Source organism: Astatotilapia calliptera, chromosome 13, assembly GCF_900246225.1.
Source record: "Astatotilapia calliptera chromosome 13, fAstCal1.2, whole genome shotgun sequence".
NCBI classification, from domain to species: Eukaryota; Metazoa; Chordata; class Actinopteri; order Cichliformes; family Cichlidae; genus Astatotilapia; species Astatotilapia calliptera.
Window position 1 is genome coordinate 29,592,157 of NC_039314.1, and position 11,655 is coordinate 29,603,811.

The window sequence follows — 11,655 nt, forward strand, 5'->3', positions numbered from 1 at the left end:
GAGGACTCTACTCAGCAGTGACAGACTCTACTGCGCTGCTTCTACTCACTGGCAGGTGTAGTTGATGGCGTCGTCCGGGCAGTGACCCGAGCAGTAGCAGCTGAGGGATCGAGGGAGGTCCTCAGGTGCGATGGTGGGGCTGTCGCCAGGGCGCCGGGCCTCGGGTTTCACCCCCGTCCCCTGCAGGACGTGGTCCGGGTTCTGACCTGCGGCTGGACACGAAACAAACAGAAGTTAAAACATTTTTTAGTCTTTGGTGACGGCTGAGAGCAGCTCGGAGTGACTCCTGCAGGAGGTGAAACATTCTCCTCCATCAGCTGACGACAGCAGGAGCAGGACGGCTCCGTATAAGGACCACAGCAAACAAGACGGCGGGTCGGAGATCGCCGAGCAGAAATAAAGTTTGACGGTTTTTATGGGCGCGAGTGAATAGAATAGAAGAATAGAATAGAATAGAATAGAATAGCCTTTATTGTCATTGTACAGAGTACAACGAAATTGGAGTGCCACTCCCTTGGTGCAAGTTTCAATAATAAATATAAATGTAAAATATAAAAAGTACAAAAAAACAATCGTAAGTACTCAAACAATCGTAAGTACGATATATACAGGATACAGCATTAATATAATGACAGTGACGGTATGAGTGGCGGCTCGCCTTCAGAGAGAGGATCAAAGGCAGAGACGGGGACGATGGTTCTTATCAGCTGTCTGCTCTTTATCTCAGTCCTCCTCTAATCCCCGCGCCTCCTTCTGCGCTGACGCCACCGCTCTCCTTCACGTTACTCCTCCTCCTCCTGTATTTGTCTTTCAGATCACTTTCAAACACCTCGTCACCTTCCTTCCTTCCTCAGAGTAAAGACGGCATGTGGACGTGCACGCCGTCATGCCTGGACATGAACTACCTGCTGGTAGCTCACCTCCAGTCCCGCCCTCCCCCTGCCCCTCCCCGAGAGTCGCTGTTACCGAATCACAGCTTTCATGTGCTGATCGTTTCCGTTTCCCTCCGAGAGCAACACAAAAGTTCATCCTGAGCAAAATCACCTCAAAGAAACTGATCATGCGATCATGTGACGGGGTAAAACAAACACCTGGATGCAGAACAGCTGGATCGTCTCTCTCAGCTCTTCAGTTATCGTCTGTTTCCTGTTTTTATTATCTGAAGTTGTGAAAGCGTGCGTCTGCGACGCCTCGCAGCACGTCATCACTTGCTTCCTGTTCGTTTTCTTTGGGGAACGCCTCTCGCTCTCACATGTTTGGACGTTCCTCCTCCTGCAAGGCTCGCCGTCGAGGCGGCCTAATGTCGCTGTTTCTGTTCGGACCACACCGGCTGCTCCAACCGTGCTCCGCCCTCAAGCCGCGCTGCCACTTTAAGAGCACGCAGGGGGAGTCAGATTACCCAGCGTCCTCTCTGCCAGACCTCAGTCTCCACTCCGGCGGCCGGCACAATTATTAAGCACACATGTGGACAGAGGCAGAGCAGAGGCTCCACCCGTCGCTGCCTTTCACCCAATCAGAGGCCCGAGGGGGCGGTTCATGAGGGCCTTCAGGTCTAGACAATGATGACATCACTGCTCGCCGATTTTTTTTCCAGCAGAAAAAAAAAAAAAAAAAAAAGACTTTAAATGATGGAGACGGTTGTTTGAAAGCTGAGATGAGCTGCAGTCGCATCAGTCTGCTCACTGATTTCTCCTGTCAGATGATTTCCAGCTTTTAGATTTTTAACTTAAATTATTTTTAACCTTCTGGGTGAAAAAGCTCAGCTTTATAATTCCCCACACTGAACCGTCTGCAGTCTGTAATCAAACACACGAGTCTTTAATTACTGCCTGTGCTGAGTCACAGTTACCTGCCCACCACACACCTGAGCTCCCACATTATGTCCTAATCCCGCTCTGCTCGCCGTCACGCCAACATCAGCTCTTAACTTATTTACAATAAACAGCTTTAAGGTTTGATTGATTTTAATCTCACACTTGTTTTAAACATCAGCTGTGACCGTTTGAATATTGAGCAGAAACACACGACTCCTCATTTATGCTCTAACTCCACGTGTTATTTTATTTATAATCTCTTCGTCCTTATTCCCACTGTGGACTCGTCATGAAACATGGTTTCCTGTGTCCCGGCTGCCTCCTGTGGGCATCACTGTGACCTGAGTGCTGTCTGAAGGTGGAGGCCTCCATCTTTCCTTCATTCTCAGTGGTGACAGTTTGTCTCCTGTAAGGAAAATATTCCCGTGAAACCATAGAAACGGGAATATAACCCTTTGATCTAAACCATGTGGATCCTCTCACTCGGCTCCTCCTTTGTTTGTCTCCACTTTTACAACGCGAGCCCGTCGAGCACCGCCTCCCTCCCTTCCTCCTCCTCACCAACTTCCTGCCGGGGATGTTTATGCATTCGTGTTGCCAAGGTGACAGAGAGCAGCTGAAAAGCTTCCCAGCGAGCGAATTAACAACCTCGTTATAACCCTACAACGAGCAGCGCCGTGGAGAGGACGCGAGGAGTCTGAGTAGGAGTTAACACGGAAACACGGACGCAGCAGGAAGAGCGCGAGGAGCTGCTCCCAACAGCCGCGGCGTCGTGCTGCAGGAGGTTTGTGGATTCACTGTGATGTCACCACAGCTCTGTACCAAGTCAACCACTGCTGAGAGGGCGGGGCCTCGCCTGACTGACAGCGCTGACGGAGGAGAGGAAGTCAAAACTAGAAGCAAACAAAGTCTCTCCGCAGCAGCAGCTCCGCCCATCAGTGTGAAACCGACCATCACGCCTTCCAGCGGCACAGCAGCTCGCAGTGCACACGGCACGTCTCCGAGGACAACGGCGAGTGTGATGGCCCGTCAGCCCCGGGGGAGCAGCTGGTTTGGACCCTGCAGCTCGCCGTCTCATCAGGAAATCTGCTGGCCAATGAAAGACAACCATGGACTTGACCCGCCCATCCACAGGCTCATCTTTGGTTTCTTCAACATCCTCGGGATAAAGATGGCCAACAGACGGCAGTGACCTTTATCATAACTCAAAGATCAGATGAACGAATGACTGAGCCACAGCCTGACAGCAGGTGGGAGAATGTGCTGTGATTACCTGTGTTTATGCTGCTTTAGAGAGAAGCCCCGCCCCCAACATTCAACTGACTCTGCCCTCCAAAATAAAATATGAAGTGTGCCGCCGCCGCCACGGCAGGGTCCGCAGAGAGGAAACAAACACCGCTTCCAAGGGTGAATAAGTATCCGGAGGGATTGACGGATATTTCCGGAGAACAATGGCTGTTTGGAGAGTGCAGCGCCGCCAACAGCTCGTACAGGAAACGGTTAATGTGCAGAGAGGAAGTGAGAGCGGCAACAATCAGTTCAACAGCTTCCTGCAGGGAGGGGAGGGGCTCAGAGCGCCGCTCCAGCCCTCGCTGTGAAGAAAATAGATCCGCTTTCTCCTCAGAACAACGGCTCAAATATTACTATGAACTTATTTTCACATCCAGTGTCTTTAAAGTCACAGGTGTGTGTGAGCAGCTAACTCAGGTATGATGATGTCACAGCGAATCGTCACGGACACGGGGACACGAGCTCGGGACAGCAGAGCATCTATGACACATTTCACTGCCCAGCGTGTCTCAGCTCACCTGTCGCAGGTGTACAAGGTACTTATTGAAAGATCCTGACTGATCAGTAAAAACTCGTCATTGAACAAACGCACACACAGTATTAAAGGTGGACGCAGTCTCCGTTTGAACACGACGAGCTTTTCACCTGGCCACCAGGGGGCGCTAGCTGTGGCGCCCAGGAAGTCGTCCCTGTGTCCGACCTCGACTCTTTCCTGATGGTTTATGGGCTCAGACTGAAGACGGCGTTTTTGGTAAATTTACAGACACTCAGAGAGCTGCTCATTGGCTGACGAGCCTCCGTCTGAGTCAGAGCAGTGACGTTAACACGTCAGCTCCACCTCGCCGTCACTTTGTAAACGTCACAGACACAAGTGGCTTCCTGACGGAGTGAAGGCGGAGTCAGCATGCGAGAAGGTGGATGGAAAAACAGTTTGATAAGACGGCGGAGAGTCGCTCCCTTCCTGAGATTACAGCCGGCTCTTATCAGCGGACTCTGGGTGTTTGGAGGTCAGAGAGTGGCGAGGGAGGGGACGACCTCTCTCACATCCTCTAACTCAGATCCACGCCAAGCTGGAACGCCTCCTCCGCCCTGAGACAAAGTTACAGAACAAAGGACTCAAACATAAGGCCCACGGGCCACAACCGGCCTTACAAAGGGTCCAATGTGGGCCACAGGAAGGAAAATGTGGAAATGCCAAAGAACCCGGCCATAAAGTCGGAACTTTTACGGCATTTTCATCGGTTTTACAGCCTTTTTATTAACGCCTGTCTGTTTCTTTTCCCCCACAGTTTACAGTAAAGTTACTTCCACACAGCGATCGATATTTTCTGTACGTTTTCTTACTTCCTCAGCCCAAAGCAGCGTGCAGACGGCACATCTCAGGGACTACATGTGTCTTCATCAGCTGTCAGGTTAAAGCGGTTTAAATGCATGTTTATGATTATAATACATTTAAAAGGATCCAAACAGCAGCTTCAGTGAAGCTCGTCTCCACCTGCAAACATCGAGCAGACGTCGGCTGCCATCGATCTGGAAAAGTCTCCCCTGTGAATAACCCACAGATGCCGAATTCAATGTGCGGGAAGAAGCTGCTGGGAATATTTTATCGGAAGCAGGAGGAGCGGCGTGACATTTCTGTTTCTGTCCTTATCGGTCGGCAGACACTTAAAAACAGCTTAAACAAAAGGCTGCTGTGTGCACAGGGAGGGGGGCGCCGCTTACAGACGAGCCCCACGGCGACTCTGTATGCTAACGTCGCCTGAAGTAGCGCTTATCTGCCGAGGACAAACTGAAGGGTTAATGAGTAACCGAGCAGCTCGTGGGTCAGAGAGGACACGTCTGAGCCCAGCGACACTAACTGGGACCATCGCAATCACACAAAAGACACGAGAAACGATTAATTAAAAAAAAAAAAAAGATGGAGCTCAGGTGGAGTCCATGTGACCGGGAGACAGGAAGCTGTCACCAAACCGCAGCCTGATGAGGTCACTGGCAACAAAACGTGAAGCAGGAAGAGCCCAAGCTCAGTGATTAACAGCAGCTAAACTTTCAGAATAAAAGCACAGGTTTGTCCACTAATAACTGGATCATGTAGCTGACATATGAAGCCTTAAACATGTGGCCTTTCACTTCCTGTTTCTAAGTCTGACCCTGTGAGAAACACGCTGCCTGGTGCTGGTTCTGATGACGGTCACCATCATCTCTGTCCGTTGTGTTTCTGTGACACTGAAAAACAAACACTGGCACAGCTGCTCACTCCAACCAGCTTTTAAACATCTTACCGTCAGTTCTGAGGGACAGCAGCAGAGCGACGGCCGTCACCGCCACGCAGACCAGTAGACCTGGCATCCTGCAGCAGGCCCGGACCGACCGGGTCCCACACCGTCAACAAGACCTTCTGAAGTGCCGGTCTGGGCGTGGAGAAGATAGTGTTATTGTTCTACGGCAGGAGTCTGAGGAGCAGGGAGGAGCTCCAGATAGAGGCAAGGGGAGGGTGGAGGTAATGGGGTGAAGGGCAATATCACAAAAACAGGTCCTCCTGGGTCTCACAGGCTCTGTGGGTCCAAAACCCTGAAGAAGAGAGAGAGAGAGAGAGATAGGGGATTCAGTAAGACTTCAACATCAGCTGATCAGGAAAGCCTCAGATCCATCCCCGCTGTCACAGGGCGAGAGAGCACTACAGACAACCCTCTTTTATTATAATTAGTTTCATTATTCATCTCTCTGGTGTTCGAACACTGTAGGTGCTCACGATTCTCAGAGGAAACATTTCTGCGCTCTTCCAGCTCCAGAGCTTTCCTCCCTGCTCTCCTACGGCAGCTTTGCATGATTCTCCGGTGAAAATAATCCTCCTTTATCTGATCCTGGGCCTCGACGCAGCCCCTCAGTTGATCCTGTACGAAACGAGCGGCTTCAGCAGCTTTCTGTTTCTGCAGCGTTGTAGTTATTAACTTTAATAACACTTCTTTCAAAAAAAAGGTGCGTTTCCAAAACACTTACACACACACACACACACACACACACACACACACACACACACACACACACACACACACACACACACACACACACACACACACACACACACACACACACACACTTTGGGCCAAAACATTAGAATCACCTGCTCACATGAGAGCGATGATGATGATGATGATGATGAGAGCATGCTCCTCAGCGTGCCGTGACCTAGTGACCCTGGCCGCCCGGCGCTGGCCTCCAGGGCCCGACTAACTACCCGACCATTTGTCCGGGGATGTTCTGCAATTACCGACGCTCGGGTCCTGCGCAGCTCTAATAACGTAACGTCGCAATTAGTGGGCGCCGAGAGAGGGCCAGAGGGGTGTGCGAGGGAATTAGCGGCGATGCGTGGCCGGTGTCTGTCACTTTTTATTTGCCCTCGGGCCTCAAACGGGTCCGACCTGTGACCCACTTTTCACACATCTCCAGAGAGACGGAGAACAAAGACGCACACACGGGACGGCGCCCAGGGCGGGTCGAGCGTACACGACAAACATGGCTTCAAATCCGAGGACAGGCATCGCTGAACGGTTTATTAATATTTACTAAACATTAATGCAAGAAAGCACATTTAGACACATTCTGCTGTTTGTCTACACAAACAGCAGAATGTGTCATCATGTATGGAAGGCTGAAGCTGCCAATGTGACTCATGACCCATTTAATTAAATAATGCTTAACATTATTTATCATCACTGAATTATTGATTTGGGGGGTTTTGGCTCCGCACACTCCCACAGCCACCCACCCAAGTCAACCCCACGACACAGTCTGAAGTACACCCATTTTCATAACTGCAATAAAGTCATAAACAAATCTTTAAAACTGAAAACAAGCTGAATCCATCCAATAAACCTCTGTGTTGGTGGGACACAGGAGCTGTGCTGTGATTGGTCAATCTGTTATTAGGTTTTATGCTGCGAGGCAACGGAGGTAAACTATGTGCTAATTCCACTTTAACAGAATTACAACGTTTAGCAGGAAGTTAGCAAGTTAGTTCCACCTAAAGCTGATCCACGATGTTCTGGACACGAACGAAAACAAAACTGGACGGCGTGTTAGAGAGACGACATCTTTTTACCCTCCAGTCCCGCCCTGCCCGAACATTCACACTCAGGATTTACTAAAGGTGTGTGTGTGTGTGGGCGTCTCTGAGTCGATATCACAGAGTGAAAAATTCTTCACCTCTTCGTCACAACAAAACCTCCAGTTTGTTTGCGGCTCTTCGCTCCATTTAAAGCCGACGGCGTGCGGCGATAACGCCGTCAGACGGGGCGGGCAAGTCGAGGCAGGCTCGGGACAGACCATCTGCTGCGACCCCCTCGGCACAGGAAGCACGCCTCCCCCAGCCGGTAATCGCCTGACACGTCCACTTCCCTTTGAAAACACCCACGGCTGTTATCACAACTGAAACGCACAAAAACACACAAAGTCGCCGTGGAGACCAAGACGCCAGAGAGACAAACGACTGAATCTGTCACCTCGCAGGAAGATCCTCAGACGCAGTTCACAAACGCTGCGGGTGAACTTTCACTCCTCCTCCTCTTCCTCATCGTGTTCAGACTCGTCTCCAACTTCTCGCTCTGCTGCAGTCAACAACAAACGCCTTTCTTCAGCATGGCGCTCATACCAGCAGATATCAAACTTCCAACCCACTGCAGGCCGAGATAATCGGCTCAGACTCGGGCTGCGGCGGCCTCCTCATCCTCCGCAGCTGTTTACAGTAAACAGGCTGAACTTACAGCACAAAACCCTCCAGCAGCCGCTGGCTACAAACAGTCTGTCCACTCAGGTTCGTCTGCACAGCGACGCCTTTGAGCAGCACATGGTTCAGAAGAACCAACCACTCAGGTAACCAATCCACACACAGGAACTCTGGGCTACTGCCACATTAGGACGTCCTCACAGCACTCCCACGACTCTGAGCATGAATATTCATCGATGCTAACACGAGAAGAAACAGTAACAACCATCTGTGAAAAGAGCAGCTGAGCTCCAAGCACCAATCAGCACAGAGGTCTTAATCACATGACAGGAAGTGTGCGCAGGTAAAACCAGTGTTTAAAATGGTAAATGGCCTGCATTTGTATAGCGCTTTTACTCAGTCCCTAAGGACTCCAAAGCGCTTTACACTACATTCAGCCATTCACACACGGTTTAAGAAGAACCGCTTCACGTAGAGCAGAGAAAGAAAAAACTCAACAGCTCACCTGAAATTCTGCATTTGAGCCTTCAGGGCTTCAAATCCCTGCGTCACCTGCGTAGCTGCACAGGTGCTCTCCGACGTCCACAGATGCTTTTTGCCCATTATTAAAATTCAAACGTAAACTCATCAGTGAGTGCTGGTACATAATCTGCACACATGTAAACTGAGCAGGTACTACTCCTGTGTACTTCTATTCTCTGTGACCTGCGACCCTGGAGGGGCCCTCCAACCCTACTTTGGGAACCAGCTGCCAGATTAAATCTCTTTCTTTACACAAGTAACGAAACACTGTGGATGTGTTCAAAGGAAGAGAAGCATTCAAATCTGAAGCAGGAGAATAACCGAATGAAAGCACGGGGTGAGATAAGAGCAGAGACCTTCGCGTGGGCACGTCATTTTATGACTCATCAGCTGTTATTCATCAGCTTTGAAAGGCCAGAAAACAAAGTTAAAGGTGATGTTTGCAGATTTATTCACTCTGGATTTCCCCAGACCCGTAAAACAGAACGTCTAAATTCAAAAACAGGGCTTCCATAAATGAAGGTGCTGCCTGCAGTGGGATTCAAACCCACACCCTAACCCCTCCCTCTCTCGTCTCCTCAGCTAACAGAGGTTAATGTAGCGTAGCTGCTCTGGCGAGCTGGACGTCACGCCGGCGTCCTGGAGGAGGAACATTCACCGTGATGGTGGGAATGAAAGGAGGTATTGTTGGCAGTCCCACCTGTACAGAATAAACCGCCCTTATAGGGAACCACTGAGCCATAGCTGCCCCCCCAGGGGAAGGAATTTGAGGTCACGCTGCTCCGGGGATGCTGGGAAATTTGGTGGGATGAAACCCAAGCAGCGGGTTAAGACTTGTGGAGAAACAGTCCTTTAAAAGGCTTTTATGGAACAGGGCGGCTTCGGGTATAACAACTTTTCATTCGGCCATAAAACTATGAAGTAAAATGATATCTGTGCTGGAGGCTCAGGATACACAGTTTTACTCTGATTACTTTTATTATTGCTGGCGTAGCTTCCTGTCTGACAGCTTGTTCTGGATGCTCTCGTGAACGTCAGCGTTTCAGAGCTCAAGCTGCTTTTGTACTTGTTTCAGCTCCACGATGATGATGTCAGAATGACCATAAATGGGGCTGATTAATGATTTGTTTTTGGCGTTCTGTGGTCAGGGTTTCATTTACCCAAATATAAAAGGCGTTTCTTCAAACAACAAAGATTCGTTAACAGCTGTGCCTACATGTGCAGTCACAGCCACGCTGCCCAGTTAAAGGCAGGAAACCCGATCCTGTGGTTGTAGCTCCTGGTATCCATGCAGATCGCTGGACGTTTGTGGAGAGATCTTCACAAATACACATCAAGCTGGAATCACAAAACCTGTGAGTCGTCTTAGTGTTCTAAAAAAGCACTCACAGGCATCCTTGTGGATCCACAGAAGGATTTTCAGCTCGGATCTGTACGTTTGAGTTTGGCCTGTCCCAGTGCAACCAGAAGCAGACCGGCCTGTGAGTCAGCAGGTAAATCTTTTTTTATTTTTTAAGTATTTGATGGCAGCTTTCAGCACTTCCCCCACTTCCCGTTACAGGAAAAACAAAAGCCGAACATGTGTTGTTCAGTCACGTGGCCTAAATGTTTCAGTCAGTTTTAATGCTACCAGCTCGCTGAGGAGAGAAACTCCCGGGCAGCTCCACTCTGATTTACAGACCTTCCAGCTCCTCCGAGAGCTGTAAAAACGCTGTAAAACGACACTGGATGCTGGCAGGGAGGGAGAGGTGGGGTGAAGGCATTAATAATCCAGCCCCAATACTGCCCCCCTCTCGATGGACTGCAGGGTGAGGGGCCAGACATCAATAATCAAGCTTTAATGCGCCTCCACTTCCTGTGCTGGAGGAGCGGCGGCGACAGACTAAATAAACACTACTGAGAGCTGATTGGAGGAGCCAGCAGCTCCTGCGCTCAATAAATAAATGCAGTAATGAGAGAGATGGGCATCAGGGGCGGTGGTGCAGGAGAATATTAGTGGGACTGGGGTGGAGGGATGGACGGAGGTGCTTTTTCCTTCTGCTGAGTTCCATCAAAATCAAATCACAACCTGGACAGGCTGAAAGAATATTTCTGTGAAATCAAACGGACATTTTTCTAACCTCTCAGTCTGAGCTCCACTCCATCAAACTTTCCACTCGGCCTGAACGAGCTGATAAAATCTGAGCCGTCGTGAAAATCAGGATGAAAAACAAAGTGGATTTAATTTCACACATGCAAACTCAACGTTTCAAGAATCTGCTGAAGGAAAAAGATGCTAAAACATTCAAGTTACTCATTTCATGTTAAAAAAATGAAAATAAAACCATCTGAATAAGGACAGTGGACTCTAATGTGTTAAATACTTACAATTATCATTTATTTCTTACCCGACACCAGCTCGGGCTGTTTGTCAAAAGCTCTGAGGTAAAAACATGAGCCCCGTCGTTCTGTCCTTTTAGCCCGAGTTTGTATCGAAGCACGTCTGTGACAGCGAGAGCATCAAGGCTGCCTGTTCTCAGTTACGAGGCTTCCTGAGCCGATTTCAGGAGGTCCGTCCGTTAGCTGCAGCAGTACAGCTGTGTCCTCCTCGAGTGAGCGACACCAAGAAACCACCCACATGTGTGTCCCACAGACCCAACTCAATTCAAACCTCTCCTCTCCTGTATCAGGCCCTAAACGTATTTAACATGGGAGTCTGTGTTCACTGCATCATTCCATGTTTGGCACTCATCACCACCTGCACTCATGTATATATCTATCTACTTAGCACTTTTAATTCTTATTTTTATGTCTATTTAAGCGTTATATGACAGTATGTTTGCACTAAGCACCGCAGCAATTTCCTAATGTTGTAAACCTGCTCAACATTTGGCAATAAAACCCTTTCTGATTCTGAGTCGATGGGGACTGACTGCTGGAGCCTCCGGTGGACACTAGAGGAACTGCAGTTTGAGCTGCTCTGGCGTTTGGTTTGGGGCTAAGGCCGTCCTTATGCTCGCTGCGTTGCGAGAGTCTCGGGTGTCACGTGACCATCCTCACATCGTGAGGCCATCTTTGCAGTGCATCGTGTGAGCACAGTCATGCCTGTTTTTGGCACGTTTAATGACAATGCTGCACAGAAGCTCAGAGACACACGGATGTTGGAACTGTTTGAAAACTTTTTTGTCAAAAGAATTTTGTAAAAACAGTTTCTGGTCTTCTGGTTTTGACTTCTCTTCATCAGCACGTGTGACATGCTACTGTCTGAGTGGTGATGTCTATCGTTTAGGTGAACACTGCAGCGGCAGCGAAGGCTCTACTGGC

General features: G+C 49.5%; 1 protein-coding gene across 5 annotated transcripts in view; it reads right to left on the reverse strand.

Annotated features, from left to right (window-relative positions):
* The window catches only part of bmpr1aa (bone morphogenetic protein receptor, type IAa), a 39,762-nt gene that overhangs the window by 5,294 nt on the left and 22,813 nt on the right, over positions 1 to 11,655 (reverse strand). Inside the window, exons 3-6 of one of the 5 annotated variants that reach the window (XM_026189443.1) lie at positions 7,607 to 7,711; positions 7,311 to 7,502; positions 5,387 to 5,675; positions 50 to 212 (exon numbers count right to left, since the gene is read on the reverse strand). In XM_026189443.1, coding sequence (XP_026045228.1) covers positions 50 to 212; positions 5,387 to 5,453 — 230 coding nt within the window. In that variant the 5' untranslated portion in view covers positions 5,454 to 5,675; positions 7,311 to 7,502; positions 7,607 to 7,711. Of the gene's footprint in view, positions 1 to 49; positions 213 to 5,386; positions 5,676 to 5,856; positions 6,060 to 7,310; positions 7,712 to 11,655 lie in introns of those variants that run through there. The other 4 variants (XM_026189442.1, XM_026189441.1, XM_026189444.1 and 1 more) reach the window with 4 other exon arrangements.